The 16740-nt window shown below is 56.1% G+C and overlaps 2 protein-coding genes across 3 annotated transcripts in view; one reads left to right on the top strand and one right to left on the bottom strand.

Moving 5' to 3' along the window:
• Positions 1 to 4842, top strand: part of TCOF1 (treacle ribosome biogenesis factor 1) — a 38165-nt gene extending 33323 nt beyond the window's left edge. For both annotated transcript variants that reach the window (XM_007448050.1, XM_007448051.1), the window contains 5 exons: positions 5 to 87; positions 629 to 809; positions 2748 to 3275; positions 3966 to 4063; positions 4816 to 4842. In XM_007448050.1, the coding sequence (XP_007448112.1) occupies positions 5 to 87; positions 629 to 809; positions 2748 to 3275; positions 3966 to 4063; positions 4816 to 4842 (917 nt within the window). The remainder of the gene's footprint in view (positions 1 to 4; positions 88 to 628; positions 810 to 2747; positions 3276 to 3965; positions 4064 to 4815) is intronic.
• A 3188-nt stretch (positions 4843 to 8030) lies between these two features.
• On the bottom strand, positions 8031 to 16407 carry CD74 (CD74 molecule). Its single transcript, XM_007448063.1, has 9 exons — positions 16331 to 16407; positions 12197 to 12369; positions 11916 to 11989; positions 11316 to 11378; positions 10453 to 10548; positions 10089 to 10176; positions 8867 to 9058; positions 8312 to 8374; positions 8031 to 8041 (listed from the first exon to the last, which is right to left on the bottom strand). The coding sequence occupies exons 1-9, from the start codon at positions 16405 to 16407 to the stop codon at positions 8031 to 8033; spliced, it is 837 nt and encodes a 278-aa protein (XP_007448125.1).
• Between the last annotated feature and the right edge of the window lie 333 nt (positions 16408 to 16740).

Raw genomic sequence — 16740 nt, 5'->3', positions numbered from 1 at the left:
GTAGGTCCAGCCCCCTCCAGGAGGGAGACCTTGGTGGAAGAGACCACAGCAGACTCCAGCGATGATGAGGTGGTGGCACCTTCCCAGGTAACCGCGAGGGAAGGGGCTGGCAACCTTGGGGGCCTTGGGGCAGGAGCCCCAGGCCAGGCTCTTGCCCACCTATGCAGTTGTAGGCCGAGGCCACCCCCTGGCTCATGGGTCTGGGCTCTTCCCTTTCCCGAGGGCCCTGGGCAGGGTCCTGTCCGTGTGGAGCCAGGCTGGCTACTGCCCCGAGGCCCCTTTTCAGCATAAAGTCGTGAGCAGCGGACTCTTGGAGTCTATAGACAGGGCTTACCTTGATTTAGGTGATCCCCATATAAAAACGCTCTTTAACAGATGGGATTTCTTTTAAGGTTATCATCTGTACGTGGCAACTGCTCGTGCTTTTCCATTTGCATTAGTAATAAGAAGTTTCCTTTTTAAATGTGCCTGTTAAAACTATGTATTAATTAAAATAGTGCAGGAGGTACTCACAGAGGGCTGGTGTGCCCACCACCCAGTAGGGCAGGCCCAACCCTCGGGGTCCCTGTGCTGGTGTCCTCACAGCAGGCCATACACTGCTGGGCCTCTTCACACTGGGCTTCTTCAGTCTCTCCTCTCAGGTTATGTGACCCCTGGGCTGACTCCGGCCAGTTCCCAGGCTTCAAAGGCCACTCCCAAGCCAGACCCCAACCCCTCGGTTTCCTCTACTCCGGCCACCAGAGATGCCCCAGACGGCAAGCAGGAAGTGGAGCCCCAACAAGCAGCAGGCACCATGTCCCCTAAAACAGGTGAGTCGAGGGCTGCAGGAAGGACACAGCAGGATGTGGAAGGACAAGGCAGGGGCCCCTTTCCCTCCCTCAGGAGCCATCCCACCAACATGGTCCTGTCTGCCATCAGGGCCGCCCCAAGTGAGGCCTGGTACCCCTGCATCAGGCCTGGAGGTGCTCATCAAAGGACAGGGGCCTGTGCCCGCGGGGCTGGCTGCTGTGGTCTAGGGCAGCCTGGAGGTTGGGTTATCCAGCCCTGTGGGATGCTGGTGCACCTGGTAGGATGACCCCTGCCTTAGAGGAGGTGCACCTTGACTTTCAGGGCAGGCCTTGGCTCTCTCTAGCTGTCCGTGTTGACTTTTCTTCCTAACAGGTAGGCTCATGGTGCGGGACGTCGGGACTCAGGGTTGCTCAGACAGAAGGTGGGGCCACGTTTGGAGAAGTCTTCAGCACATGGCGACGACCCCAAGCTATGGACTGACGTTCTCTAAAGCCTCAGATGAGCCCCTGGGCTCTCTGGACCTCAGAGCCTTAACCAGACAGGGCAGGGGTTGATGCATCCATTGGTGTCACGTAGAAAATGGCACATGTGGAAAATGGTCACGCAGTGTTTGGAGGGCAGACTGGAGTGCTCAGGTCACCTGGCCTGGGGCATCAGCCACTGCTGACTGTGCCAGTGCTATGGGACATTTAGAGGGTACACCTGGGACAGCTCTAGGGGTTCCCTGGCCTTGGTGTTCTAAGGTGTTTGGTAGACAGGAAGCAGAGAAGTGGGCTGCAGGGAGAGAGGTTGCCGAGGCACCCTGTGCCCTCCTCAGCTCCCTTCTCTAGCCGACTCCTGTTCTTGCCAAGAAGCACCAGAGGACTGAATTGGGCCTCCGTCTGTCCTGTGACCCCCTCTGCCCACCACCCCTGTGCCACTAGGGCTCTGGAGCCAGAGCTGCTGCAGGGCCCACTGCACACTGCCGGGAACAGCCCTCCCCACGTGGAGCAGGGCCAAGCCACCAGCACCTCCCCCAGCCCAGGGTGTCGGCGCACTTGTGCTGTGAGGCCCCGAATGGAGCTGAGACCTGCCAAGTCACCTGTGAAGTTGGGGCGGCGTCAGGACATATGCTGAGTCCCACACCCCCCAGTCCCTGGGCTTTTCGTGCAGCTTGCCTGGTGCCGGGTCAGCAGAGGAGTCATTGCTCACTTTCTTCCCCAGCGTTCTTCTCTTTGTGAGAGGCGGGTGTGACAGGGAGACATTTTAGAGGGGGCTGTGGAAGGTTTTTCACACGTGTAGTCAGCATACAATTATCAAAGGAGAGCAGAGGCGTGGAAAATTCTAAACAAAGGCTGCAGCAGGAGTCGCTCTGGCAGGCCGTAAACCTGCTTAGTCAGCCACCATGTGCATGTTCACTGCACCCAGCACCCCCAGGCCACACCACCTGGACCCCTGACCACGGAGGGCCTGGGCCCACTGTGCGCAGGTGGGCGTGAGTTGAGTGACTGCGTGGCCTTCGCTTTTATTATGAATCTGTGATTTAGAATGGGGGTGAGGGGGCTCAGAGTTCATCTAACCCCTCATTTTACAAATGGGGAAACTGAGTTTGGTTTTCAGACCCAGAACGCAGGTCTCCTGCCTCCCAGCGCTGGACTCCTGACTGGTAGATACTATCCCTATCCTGACGGTTAGATTCTTTGATTTGTTGGTAGATTTCAAGCCCATTGATGAACATTCTGGAGTTAATTTCCATCCCCAACCTGAACTTGAGTTTTTAGTGTGAGGAGACAAGAAAAGAGCTCTAAGTTAGAAGCTGGCAGAGAGGTGTGAGCCGGAGACCCAGCGGGGCCCCGCCATCCCCCTCTGTACTGCACCAGAGGAGGTCAGGTCTGTGCTGGAGCCCCTTGACTTTCATCCCACGAGAGGTCTATTTCCTGATTCTCTCAGATCCATGACCCCGGGTCCTCTCTCCATAGGCAGAAGAGAGGCCAGCGCCACACCTCAGAAGCCCCAGAAGACCGGGAAGGGGCCCAGGAGCCCCCAGGCCTCCCTGCAGGCGCTGCAGAGCGACATCACCCGGCGCCTGCTGAGCGAGCCCTGGCCCCTGAGTGAGGCGCAGGTGCAGGCGTCGGTGGCGAAGGTGTTGGCGGAGCTGCTGGAGCAGAAGAAGAAGGCCGTGGGTGCTGCCAAGGAGGGCAGCCGGAAGGGCCGCCTGGGCAACAAGCGGAAGCTCTCCGAAGACCAGACGGCCGCCGGTGCCCCCAGGAGCAAGAAGAAGAAGCAGCTGGCGGCCGGGGATGGCGGGGAGCGTGCGGTCTCCCCAGAAAAGGCCCCCAGGACTTCTAAGGGGAAATCCAAGCGGGACAAAGCGAGCGGCGACGTCAAGGAGAAGAGGGAGAAGGAGTCTCCCGGCTCCCAAGGGGCCAAGGAGAAGGTGGAGGGTGAGGGGGGCGGAGACCAAGGCAACCCAAAGAGCAGGAAGGAGAAGAAGAAAGCCGACAGGAGTAAGTGGCCGCTGCAGCCCCGGAGCGCGCTCCCCAGCCCCGCCGAGCGCTGCCGGCCACCTCCCGGCAGGCAGCCCCCAGCCGGCACAGAGATGGGGCTGAGAGTGGCTTGTGCATGGGGGGCGGGATGGGCAAAGCCGGAGCCAGGTGCCGGAGCACAGGGGCCACCACTGCTGAGAAGGTGCTCGCGGCTCCAGGGCGTGTGCCCACGGAGCCCCGAGCTCCCTCACAGCAGCCACCGCCACGCACACTTAGCTCAGGCCCCTGCGATCCAGGCTCCTGGACAGCAGCCGCCCCTCGGCGCACTCTGCACTGGACTCCGCCTGCGGCAGGGCTGCCTTTAACCCTCACTCCGGCCCTGTGTGATGGGTGATAACTCATTCCCATTTACAGGTTGAAAGGGTCTTTTTAAAATAAATGTGTAGAAGTTCTACAGAGTGAGTTAAAGGAAAATGGTAATAGTCCAGATGGTCCACGGATGGAGCAGAAATCACGAGGCTGGCCCAAGGGCCAGGGCACGTGGTCGCAAAGGCCTATGGACCTGTGCTTTGACGGCTCCCCATGGTGTGGGGCATCGATCGGGAGGGGAGAGCTCCAGGGCCCCTGGAGACCTGCCCCGTGTCTCTCGGCATTGACGCCAACATTTAAGACTAACACCTGTTGTTTAGCAAGTTTACTTTCTTCCCTTAGGAAAAAAAGACAAGGAAAAAAAAGAAAAGAAGAAGAAAGCCAAAAAGGCCTCAACCAAAGACCCTGACTCACCATTGCAGAAGAAAAAGAAGAAAAAGGTAGAGTGAGTTCCTGAGGAGTCTCAGGCGCGAAAAGGGGGCCCGCACCCAGTCCCCGGGGTGAATGTGATCAGCCCCGGCCTCTGCATGTCAGGGTAGGGGTTCGTGTGGGCCAGACCTGGTCCCTGTGCCCCTTCCATTCTCAGGGTCCAGAACGGGGGCTTGTGCGTTGTGATACACTAGAGAAGAGCTAGGGGTGGGGCGTCACCCTGAGGGGCAGGAGGTCTGTGCACATGGGCACCATGGAGTGGCCCTATCTTGCCCGTGAGATAGAAGGATATTCTTAAGACAAGTGAAGAAAGCAGAGCCCCCCAGGTGGGCAGGGAGGCCAGGGAGGCTGTTGCAGGTTTCCAGGTGAGAGGAAACGTTCCCTGGCACGTGTGTGCCCCAGCAGGCAGGGCATCCCCACCACAGAAACACACACAGTCTGCTTCATGCATGTCAAGGGCTGATCGCCTGGCCAGGGGGCCCTCAGTGCCTTATACTCAGGCGCAGTTCTCACCGTGGCCAGCAGGGCTTCAGCTGTGGTCAGAAAAGCTGAGCATCTGCTGCTGCAGAGTCCTGAGCTCCTTCCTCCAGGGCACACGGGGGCTGCCATCCCTACCCTCGGGATCTCTGTATGCCCAAAATCTGTTCTGGGGGAGCCACGAATCCTCAGGAGACAACTGTCACATCCCCTCCTGGTGGGGGCAGCGTGGGTGGGGAGATGCTTCAGGTACAGGAGCCTCTCATACGTACTTCTCTCTTCACAGAAGAAGACGGCAGAGCAGACTGTCTGAGGGACACCAGGCGGCAGGTGCACTTCCTGACCCGGGAACCCCTGCTGACCATCTGCTCCCCGGGGAGAGTGGGAGGGCAGGCCCAGCATTCACCGTGGTTCCGGGGAGCTAGACTGGGCTTCGTGGGTAGGCCCTGAGGGGAAGGGGGTTTGGAGAAAGAGGTTGCATTCCTCAGGGTCAGTGGGTGATGCCGGGAACCAGAGCTGTAGAATCAGAAGTGTCTGGGACAGTCCTGGCAGTGACCAACACTGAGTGTGCAGTGGGAAGTGGGCACTGGCCTGGTGCCTCTGTACATGAGGATAAGGCTTGAGGTCGGGGACGGCTCAGTCTCTCCCTCACCACTGCCAGTTCCTTTTCCTTATGATTTTGTAATTCGAGGGCATTTCCTCGTGGGAAGGAAGATGATTTGCTCAAAACAAGCCATTCTGATGGCTCTGTGCTTCCCAGGTAGTGGTGAAGTGGTTAAGTGATCCGCCTGGCTGAGCCGGCCCCAGCCTGCTGTAAATGGGGGTAATGCAGGCCTGGGCTGGTAGTGAGGATTCAGTGCAGTTAATTAAGCTCTAAAGCACTCAGCCTAGTTCCTGGGACATGGTCAGCATTGACAAGTATCCACCGTGGCTAGTTAATGCCCCTCCCCTGCATAGGAGATGCCAGCTTTCGAGTTTGTTCTCCTTGGTGGAGAAACAGGTCAGGAAGTCTGACGTTTCCTTCTCCCAAGGATTTCTTAGCCAAGCGGTGGCCAGCCCCGTGCCTCTTCCCTCTGCCCACCAAGGGTTGGAATTGAATTTTTAACTTCCCCTCCTTCCCCAGAAGATGATGGCCAGCTGCGGTGTCCATGCTGGCCAAGCCAGTGAGCCCTGCAGAAAGGCTGGTCCCGGGAGGAGGAACCACGCCCAGCTCCCATGACCTCCACTCACTGACCCTGGCCTGACTTCTGTGCCGACAAAGGATGCCTCGTATGGACATGTACAATACATATATATATATTTTTAAGTGACCTGCCCCTCCCTTCTCAGACCCAACATGCCCAGAGGTCTCGGGACTTTCCACCTCTGCCCTGCAGACCCAGTGAGGCTCAGCCTGCGACTCCTTCCATGCCCCTGGTCTCCAGCTATGCTGAGGCTTTGTCCTTTTTGTCAGTTTTCTCCCATTTTGTTTGTTTGTGTGTTTTTTGTAATAACTCAGAAAATAAAAGACGTGAAGGAAAGGTGCAAGTTCCCACTGCATCTGGGGCAAATGTTTTACAATCGATTGATTCTTGGAAGGGAGTCTGGCTGACACTTGCAGACGAACAAACCATCGCTCAGGATTTATTCTTGACCGTGTATCAAGGCTCTGTGATACTGTGGTGAGTGACACACTGTTTGCCAGAGGAGGAGACTCAGCAAAAGGCCCTGGTGTTGAATTTGGGTGGGGAAGGCTTCCTGGAGGAGGTGGCATCTAAGCTAAGGGGGAGCTCAGGCATGGTCGTGGCTGGTTGCTGGGGTAGGTAGGTCAGGCAGATACCCAGAAGCAAGAAATGGAAGGGGGGTCTTCCAAGTCACCTTTTGAAGTTAGGACAAGCTGCGGGCAGGCTCTCTTGAGGTACTTGGTGGAGAGTAGCTGGCAGGGACAGTAGGAGCAGGAAGCCCAGTTAGGACTGGGTTGTCCACGTGTCTAGGTAACAGAGGTTCTGCGATGATGAAGGCAAGAAGTGGAGGAACCTGAAAGATGTGTCAGGGTGACGTCCGCAGGACTTTGTGATGACCAGTGATGCAGAGGGCCACTTCCCTGAGCCCAGAGTAGTGTGGAGCACCCAAGGTCATGGAGTCCGCTCCAAGGCTTTTAGCATTCTGCTAGAGGCAGCAAGAGGCCGTGCAGAAACAGAGCACTGGGCTGGGGAGGTCTGGGAGAGCCAGGGTGGCATCCACATTTACCCTAACTTGGGGCTCCTGGGCCAGGCCCTCCCCCAGGGAGCCTCTCTCCCCTTAAGTGTGTTGATCCAGAACAGAGGCCGCAGAGCAGTGTCCGATTGGGCTTCTTTGACCCACAGCAAGTCTTCAGACTTAGAAATAGAGGTTTCAGTGAACTTCTTCATTTGGGGCTCCTCTTGAAAAGTCCAGAAATCTAACCACAGGGGCCTCTGCTCCTCCTGGAAATGAGCAGCTGGCGCACTGCAGCGGCCGCCCCTTCACTAGGACGTAGGCCCCCACTTCCACAGCCGCCACTCCCTGGTGATCCCGACACAAGGGCCCATGTTGTTGCCATCTGTTATCACACTTGTACTGCTCTCAGTATAGAAAAGAAAATGGGGACGTGAGAAGCCGGACCCAGAGGAGCTTGTGCTTAAAGAACTGTGGCCAAGAGCCTGTTTCTTCTTGGAAGTAGGGAATATATCCCGTGTGTGGAACATGGAGACCAAGCGCGTCTGCGTCCAAAGACTGCAGCCCCGCTCCCCACGGCCCGGCCCCACCCCACAGGCATCTGTATTTGGGCTCTCTGGGCTGTGTCCTCCCACCAAACCACAGGATGCAAGGTCTGCAGTTCACCCCCTTCGGGGAAACGAACCGGACCCAACAGAGCAGCCAGGAACTAGGAGTGTTCTACTCACTACCTTTTATTCTCACAGGCGCCGTGGCCCTGAGGGCCGATGACAAGCTTGGCTACGCAGATGGAACTGGGGGTTGGTAGAAAGGAGGGGCCGCGGGTGGAGAGGCTGGTTCTTCCTGGGTGGGTGATGCTGGGGAGAGGGAAAGGGTGGCTCCTCCCCCGCAGTTAAACAGGCTGGAAGGCCGAGGCCAATGGGGGAGGGGAGAGCAGAGGTGTCCGTCCTGGGGCTTGGGTCAGTGCCATCCCTTCTCCCTACACCTGCCCACCTCTTCCATGGGCCTAGATCTTGGAGCACCATGTGGCGTCAGAAGTGGGGGTCAGCCTGGTTCATGGTCCATCTCCCTGGGCCTTGTGTCCCTGCTAGTGGATGGGGTTTTGAGCAGCAGGGCCCTTCTGCATTGTTAATCTGTGCCGTTCTGATGATTTGATGTGTCCAAGGATGCTGGAGAGCCAGGCGCCAGAGTCTCATAGAATGAGGTGCAGGGTAGGAGATGGCAAGGGGAGGGGTGTGTAAAGGAAGGAGAGGGGCTAGGGTAGGGGGCCAGGGAAGCTGTGGCCATGCAGGGCTGGCTGAGTGCTGGCGTCTGCGTCTGCTGTGCTCACAGGATGACTGCGGAGAGAGACACAGCAGGTTAGGGTTGGAGTCACCCGTTGCTGCCCCTTCCCAGCATCCTGTGGCCTCAGAGCAGTCGAGGACTCTACCCTCCACTGCCTCCCGCTTGGGTACAAGTACTGACCGTCATAGCCCCTGAAACCCCCAACCCTGGTCCTCATCTGTGAAATGGATGTTGGAGAATGGCCCAGGGTCATCTACCCACGAGGGAGTAGGCCCCTCGGGGGGTAAGCTGCTAGGGACCAGATCCCCTGCAGGGGCCCTTACCCTGACCGAGATCCTGCTTGGACATGCCCAGCCCAGATGACAGGTCCTCCATTTCCAGTGGGTCTGCAAAGGAGCACAGTGTCCACTTGTCAGTTGCAGCCCAGCCTACCGCACCCGTTGACAAGGGGCCTGGGTGGGCTAGTTCTGCCCAACCTCGCCACAAGCCTGGTGCTTGGTAGAACAGGCATGAATGGAAGGATGCTTGTCGGATGGCTGCAAGCGGCAATGAAGCGCGGCCGGGGAATTGAATGAGCAAAGCCAAGGAGCGGGTGATGAAATCAGATGGGTGGATCTGGAGACTCCTGGATGCATGCGTGGATGGGTAAAGTGGAAGGACTGAAGGATAAATGAGTAAGTAGATGAGTGTGGGCAAAGGAGAGAAATAATAAATGCACAAACAGATAAGGAATGCACAGGTGGGTGGATGCATGGCTGAGTGGCTGCCCCCCAGGAGTCGTCACCTCGAGTGTCCTGGCCCCAGGTGCACCAGGAGGGACCTCCTGCCCCTCAGCCTTCCTGGTCCTTCCTGCTCCTGGCACAGCGGCCACTGCTTACCGCTGCAGTTATGGTGCCCACGGCTCCTGGTGTGGGGGACCTCGGTGCCGTTGGGGAAGACGCACCAGCAGTAGCCGATGCTCCCATAGCATTGGAGCGGCATATAGTTGCCATTCTCGTCGCACTTGGGCCTGAATGTGCCCGGGTGGATGTCAGGGATGCGGCTGACCTCTTTCTGGCACTTGGTCAGTACTGAAGCGACAGGCATGGTGAACACAGTGAGTGAGCAAGCTCTGGGCCAGGGTCTCAGCAGAACCAGAGATCCACATACCACTGCTGTGGGCCTAATGCCTTCTGTCCAAATGGCTGTACTTGCTCTACCCATTGCACAGATGGAGAAACTGAGGCCTGAACCAACAAGGTCCAGGATCAAAGAGGAAGTGAATGGCTGTGTGGCTAATTCATCCCAGAACATGATTTCTTCAAACACTCAATGCCTATTAAAGTTTAGAATTGCACCTGTGATTCTGACTTCTAGAGAAAAGCAATGGACACCTTGGTAAGTCTGAGCTTGCATTACTGGGGGTATCCAAGTAGAACTGGGGGTTACTATGTGATGGGGATGTTATAGCGGGGATTCAGACATTAGCTGGGAGTTGGTCGAGATAGCATCCAATGTGCCCTCTATGACTCTGTGATGGAGAATCTGAGGCCCAGAGAGGGGTGGACCGTTGATCTTCCACTTCTGAAACTGAAGCCCAGAGGGAAGAGACTTGCCCAAAGTCACACAGCAAATTAGCACCAGGATGAAAACACAGGACCCATAAAGGCTTTAGGGCTGAAAACCCTGGTATACATTGTCCATGAGATGGAAAAACCCCAAGGCCCTCTTATCTAGTACCTGCTGGCTGTGTGACCTGGGAGAGGTCCCTTTGAAGGGTGAGAATCATGAGCCCAGCCCTCTCACGGGAACCTGCAGGGTGCAGTGCTGGGTGGGGAAGGTCACTGCCATGACTCCTGGGATGTTTTGGGTGGTTGTTGCTCCAGGCCCCCTTGTGCAGTACCATCCTCCACAACGAGGGTCACCTCCTGAAGGGAGGACTCGGTACCCCAGACAGGATGGGGGCTGGGGGCAGCCGAGCCCAGAAGAGCAGGCAGGAGAGACAAGAGTGAGAGCTGAGAGGCTGGGAGAGTCCTGTGCATGGATCAGGGAGTGCCTAAGGCTCTACCCCTGAGGGAGCTCCGAGAAACCCTGCCTCCCCAAGGCTCCCATTCCCTCTACCTTTTGGTGGAACTTCAAAAGGCTTCTCCTCCAGCGAGATTTTGCTCATTTCAAACAAGAGCCACTGATGCATCCAGTTCTCAAAGAGCTAATTGGGGATAAAGGCAGAGAGTCAGGCTCAGTAGCCCTATCCAACCCAGCCTGACTCTGTCCCTGGGGACAGAGACATGGAGGGCCAGCGGGAGCCTGGTTCCTCCTTAGAGACCCCACAGGGCTTGGTCATTCTTCCATGGCTGTGGTTTTCTAGGTGCTGGTAAGCCGCCTCCAGCTTCCTGAGAATGGCTTCCCTGCTCACCCCGCCTCTTCCCAGGGCTGCTCTAGATGTCAGGAGAGGGAGGGTACCAGGGCAGGGGAAGCTTCTGACCTTCCAGTCCATGCTATCCATGGTGTCCTTAAGGTGTTTCATGTTTTCTGGGAAGCTCCCCTTCAGCTGCGGGTACACCTTCAGGGGGTCAGCCTTCTGCAGGGTAGCAAGGCAGGAAGGAAGGTTAAAAAGCTTCCTGGCAGGCAAGGTTTAATGTGCAGCCCATGTTCCCCTGGTCTTCCGTTCTGAGGGCTGGACCCCAGACCTCAGCATGTTGGAGCTAGTGGGGAGGGGAAGTGGTCTGGGTAATCCGGCTACACAGCTACAAGACCCCAGGGCTAGGAGTTGGGAGACCCAGTTCCAGGCCCAGTTCTACCAATAACCCTCAGTCTTCTGCTCCTTGCAGGCTCCTGTTCATCTTTCGGGTCTCACCTCCTTCAGGACTTCCTTGACCTCATCCCAACCACCCCAGCTAGGTTGGGTTCTCGGCCTCTTTCCTCACAAAGCCCCCTGCACATCCCTCATCACCTGGTCACTTGTCTGTCTCCCATGCTAGCCTGAGATCTCCGTGGGACTAGGAGCTGGATCTGATTGCTCCCGATTGTGGGTCCAGAGCCTTGCACAGTGCCTGGCACCGAGTAGACATGCAGCAAAAATTTGGGCAGGAAAAAACAGGCATCTTCAGCAAGTCACTTCCAGACTCTGGGCTTTGGTTTCTCCATCCCAAACACAAAACAGGGAGTGGCGGGTCTGGACTTCATATAATGTTTAAGGGCCACACTTGTCTTCCTTCACTAATCTGGTGATCCCATATTGGATGTCTGCTGTGAGCCAGGCATGGCGCAGGTCTTGAAGCACAGCCTCACTGGGGGCTTATGGGGATGGGGCAGGAGGTCAGGGATGCCTGGCCAGGTTCCACTCACCAGGAGCAGCCGCATCACATGGTCCTGCGTCATGTTGCCATACTTGGTGGCGTTCTGCATGGGCTGTGGAAGGAAGGAATAGGGTGTTTCCCAGCACTGGCCCATGGAGGAGGGGCCCTAGAGCAGAGCCAGCAGCTGGGGTCTGGGCGAGAGTGTGGATTCCCAGATGTTCAACAGGCCCACCTCTGCCACCTCCAAATGTGAGGGCTCGGGCAAGTCACTACCTTCCTGCCTCAATATCCTATTCGTCAACTCTGCATAAGCTTTCCTGCCCAAGGCTTTGTGGACAGGAGATCGTTTTGTGAACAGAAACATCCATATATGATATCAAGGGACTGGAGAATAGGAGGGACTGTGAGATGCTCTGGGAAATGAGAAGTATTTTGTAAGTTGTGGAGGACTGAGCCCTCTTCCCAGGGAGGGCCCCAAGAGGCTCCTTCCTCCCCCACCTCTGGAGTTCCTCCTCCTCCCCCAGCAGTCAGGACCCCCTCTCCAGCTCTACTTTTCCCGGGCCAGCTGTCCTCCCCTGTCCCTTGGCACCTGCCCTCCATCCAGGCTAGGTAACGCTTCCCTCTTCCGCCGCCCTGGAGCTGGCCTTACCTCTGGGCCTTCCATGGGCAGTGCCTGCACCAGCATCGGGGTGCTGAGCCGCATCTTGCTCAGAGGCTTGGCGGCTGTGGGGCAGAAGGTACAGCATGAGCGTGGCCCCAGGGAAGAGGGCACTCAGCTCCGGGGACCGAGATCTCAGACCCAGATGAGGGGCTGGAATTCCAGACCAGAGAGAAGGGACGGCGGGCGCAGCTGGGTGCAGGAATGAGGGGTCTTCTGAGGTGAGGGACGGGGGTGGGTGAGGGCCTTGGAGATAGAGGTGGGGCACGCACACTTGGGAAGCTTCATGCGCAGGTTCTCCAGCTGCAGGTTCTGCGAGGTGACTGTCAGCTTGTCCAGGCGGCCCTGCTGCTGGTACAGGAAGTAGGCGGTGGTGGCCTGGCCGGCCAGGAGCAAAGCCACCAGGATGGAAAAGCCTGTGTACAGGGCTCCACGGCTGCACTTGCTGTTGGGGGCAGGGAAGATAGGTCAGAAGAGGGTCCGCGGAGGCGGCTGCCCCGAGGACTAGCAGGGAGTGGGGAGAGTGCCCCCCATTTCCAGCCCTCGGCCCTCAGCTACCCCTAACACACACACACTTTAAACACAAACAGGTGCCTATGAACCTGCAGCTTGAAGATGTTCCCCTGACCCCCTACCTCCAACCAGTGCTACCCCTATAGCCCTCCCAGGTGGAAGTCCTGGAGCTGCCCCTGGGCCTAGGCTGCGTGGGGAAGAAGCGGGGACAAGTGCCTTGTCTTCTCCGGGCCTTGGTCCCACCTGTGCAATGATGGCTCGAGGTGGAGGGTCTCCCCAGGTTCCCTCTACCAGAGGATCTCCTGAGGATCAGGGCTGCCCTCCAGGCAGCCCCCACTATGCACCCAACCCCTGCAGTGAAATCAGAGACGAAGGAAGGAAATAGGGCCTGGACAGTAGAGCATGCAGCCCACCTGAAAAAGAGAAGTGAGGCCTTGCCCTTTTTAGGAGTGGGTTGGGTGCATCAGACAATGTCTGGCTGGCGCAGGGCCAGGGACCAGCCCCTGTGGGAATACATCCTCTGCCCAAGACACTCCCTGTGCCTCTGAGCACATCTCTGCCATTCTCTGGGCCTGTTTCATGGGTACCTCTCACATCAGCAGTTCTAGAATTTGGTGGTCATCATCTGAAGTAAGATCTGTCTGTGACCACAGAAGTATTCTGAACGGTAATATCTACCGGGGATGGGGGTTAGGGAGCAGGGTGGGGCGTATCTCAGCAGGAGTTTGGTGCCTGAGTCTGTATGACCTGGTAGAATGTCTCACGCTCCCTGGACCGGCTGGCTGCACAGGGAGGGGTGGGCGGACCTCGGCCAGCCCTTGGAGCTATTGGCCTTGGATACACTTTTGAGGGCACATGTAAATATTACGTGCCGGGGAAGTAAGTATCCCACCCCAGGACCCTGAGAGTTCCTGACCGGTTTGTTTTTTCCCACCTACCCCAGGGACAGAACTACTAGGACCCCACTGGAAACTGAGGATGAGACTGCACCCTGCTTACTCCAGCAATCAGCAAGGATAGTTTAGGAACCTCCAGGAACACCCTGCTGCCTAGTAACTCATGACATCACAGACATGGCTCATTCTCACTGGCTCTCTGCTTGTCAGTCCTCTGATTTCTGGGCCAAGGCCCAGCCCAAGGGATTATTATTCTGAAAGGAGAAAGTAAAAAGCCTGTGTGGAGAAAAGGAGAAAAACTGACAGGAGGGGAAAACAAATCCTACTTGTTAGCCTTCCCAAGGAACAGGGGTGGCCTGGCCTCTGAAGTGGTGAAAAGTCCACCCAAGTCTGGGTCTTGCCTGAGTTCAAGCTCTACAGTCGCCCCACCCCCAGTCTAGCCCCAGCTCTGCCTCCCGCCATCCCCTCTCAACATCAGTTTCTCATAAGGCCTGAGACTCTAGAGAGTCATAATGAAGACGAGACCATGTAACCTGGATTGGAATCCCGGTTCTGCCACTCCCTTAGCTTGGGGACCAGGGGCAAGTCACCACGTAACCTCTCTGAGTGAGTAACTTGAGGTAAGAACATCTACTCTACTCAAAGGTTGTTATATAAAACAAGAGTGGGGGTAAAACTCTCAACTCCATACCTAGCATGTAGTTAGCACCCCATAAGTAACACTGAGCGCTAATCTCAAAGGAGTTAATAGTTAACTTTAGAATCTGGATTCCTTCCTATTTATGCATCTTGATTGCCTGTCTCCTGCTTCTAGACAAAGGCCAGTTCTTCTCACCCTTCTCTTTTTTTTTTTTTTTTTTTTTTTTTTTTTTTTTTTTTTTTGCGGTTCCGCGGGCCTCTCACTGTTGTGGCCTCTCCCGTTGCGGAGCACAGGCTCCGGACGCGCAGGCTCAGCGGCCATGGCTCACGGGCTCAGCCGCTCCACGGCATGTGGGATCTTCCCGGACCGGGGCACGAACCCTTGTCCCCTGCATCGGCAGGCGGACTCTCAACCACTGCACCACCAGAGAAGCCCTGTCACCCCTCTCTTCACTTCTTCCTTTCTACTGCCTCTTACTTTACTAGTAATAATAATTGGCCCAAGTCGGGAGCCAACCAGAACTAGCCAACCAGAACTGGTTCTAGCCAACCAGAACTACAAATGTTGCCAGGCAGAAGTTTTCACAAAAGGGTCCAAAACAGGCCAGGACAGTTTTTAGAAGCAGGAATTGAACTAAAAGGAAAATTAGACTAGGATTTGACGAGGGGGCACCCTTTCTGCTCACTGAGCCCATGCTGGGTCTGCAACTCACTGGGAGGCCTGAGCTCAGAGGGGGACCCATCTTCCCTCCCTGCAAATCGTGCCTCTAGAAGGAGGTCAGATGGTAGAATAAACTCAAACTTTGATATCAGACTAGTCCTGGGGTTCAAATTCTGGCTCCAATATTCAGTAGCTGCGATAACTTAAGTAAGTCACTTACTGATATGTCTCAACTTTCTCTTATGTAAAGATGGGAATAATAAAAGTACCCAACTTGGGCTTCCCTGGTGGCACGGTGGTTGAGAGTCCGCCTGCCGATGCAGGGGACACGGGTTCGTGCCCTGGTCTGGGAAGATCCCACATGCCGCGGAGCGGCTGGGCCCGTGAGCCATGGCCGCTGAGCCTGCACGTCCGGAGCCTGTGCTCCGCAATGGGAGAGGCCACAGCAGTGAGAGGCCCGCGTACCGCAAAAAAAAAAAAAAAGTACCCAACTCATAGGGTTTCTAAGAGAATTACGATTGAGTTTAGCATTTAGTTATATGTCTGGCACAAAATTAATCACAGTAATGACAAACAGTGACTGAAGATTGGTGACAGGTATACAGTGAATAGGAACTATTATCATAACTCCTGTCATAGTTATTATTACTACTACTGAGACCCAGAGAGAAACACTGATTTATACAAGTCATACATGACAGTAGCAGAACCTGGACCAGAATCCAGCCCTCATAAGAGTCGGCCCTCCTAGCCATGGGATTCCCCAGGATTTTCACAGGCTGTGAAAATGGTCTCTAAAGGTCTCTATCTAGTTACCTGTCCCACAGTATGCAGTTCCTCATGACACCTCTGAGAGTCTCTCCCAAACCCGTTTCTGCCTGGCAACAGCTAACATCACAACTGTAGGTCCCTGTCATTTGCGAATTATTTGGGGGAGCAGGGGCATTAGGGTAGCTGCATTCTAACCACGCCCTTTTTTTCAGGGGAACAGATGGATGAGGCCATCTTGGAGTTGGGAAGGGGTCCTCTGGATGGCTGTGCTGGCCCCTTGCTGCAAGGGAGAGGGGCACAGGCAGGGTACCACCCACATCAACCCACAGTCCCTTCTAGAAATTTAGCCAGAGACCCCCTCACCCCTTTTTGATCCCCCTCCAACATCTCTCATTCCCTCCTGTGATGGCAAAGGAGGTCTCCGTCTACTCTGCAGACACCTGCAACTATAATCCCCTTGATATAAACACATAGAGCAATTTATGGCAACTTGGAGGAAACTCCTCTATGATGAGCTGCTTCTACCAAATCTCTTTTAGAGAATCTACTTCTCCATCTAGGAGCCATACTAGTTTCAAAACCTGGTCCAAACTTTCTAACCTAGGCCTCGTGGCCCAGCTTCAGGGGACTCCTGATACGGTGTGAAGCTCTAGGGAAGGAGTCCAGAGCCCTCCTGATTTTCAGAAGAGAAGTGCATGATGCATAGAAAGTTAAAACCCCTGTCCTAGAGGAGCTCCCTCACTTCACAGGAGGGAGAACTGAAGCCCAGAGCGGGCTAGAGACTTGCTCAAAATCACCCAGTTAGCACTGGGGTCAGAGCCCGAGTCCATGCCTCCTCTGACTCCCGGTCTACTGCTCCTCCTGTAGCACCTGCGCACTCTGTGCGGTCCAAGGTCTGTGTGCTCTCTCCTGCCGTTCACACATACCTCTCCTGGGCTGCGGGGCGCTGGCCCAGCATGGGCATCTGCTCATGGTTGGAGATGAGGTCGCGTTGGTCTTCCATGGTTCCGGCCTCTGGTCTTCCCCACTCCTGCTGCTGCTGCTGCTGCTGCTGCTGCTGCTGCTGCTGCTGCTGCTGCTGCTGCTGCTGCTGCTGCTGCTGCTGCTGCTGCTGCTGCTGCTGCTGCTGCCTCCTGCCTGTCTGGGATGGTGAGCCCCTGGCTCACCTCTTGAAATTGGGGCTGAGAAGGAATCTGATTCGCCCACAGGAGGGCACTCCGCCCACCGAGCAGAAGTGGAAGTGAAAGCCACAAAGCTGGAAATACCCACCACTTGAGCAAAGCTGCCTTTAAGGGGGCAGGATGAGTAGGGGGAGGTCCCCCAGGCAGGTGGAAAG

The sequence above is a fragment of the Lipotes vexillifer genome, unplaced genomic scaffold (genome assembly GCF_000442215.2).
Source record: "Lipotes vexillifer unplaced genomic scaffold, Lipotes_vexillifer_v1.1 scaffold121, whole genome shotgun sequence".
Taxonomy (NCBI): domain Eukaryota; kingdom Metazoa; phylum Chordata; class Mammalia; order Artiodactyla; family Lipotidae; genus Lipotes; species Lipotes vexillifer.
The sequence above is the reverse complement of the archived record's forward strand: the minus strand, read 5'-3'. Positions and strand labels throughout refer to the sequence as shown.

Excerpts from the sequence above, each read along its gene's own strand:
- CD74 (XM_007448063.1), bottom strand. The coding sequence starts at position 16,407 with ATGGAAGACCAACGCGACCTCATCTCCAACCATGAGCAGATGCCCATG. Across the intron at positions 11,990-12,196 it reads GCGCATGAAGCTTCCCAAGT|CCGCCAAGCCTCTGAGCAAG; the intron begins GTGCGTGCCCCA and ends TCTGCCCCACAG. Across the intron at positions 8,375-8,866 it reads TGGGCACCATAACTGCAGCG|ACCCACTGGAAATGGAGGAC; the intron begins GTAAGCAGTGGC and ends GCTCCTTTGCAG.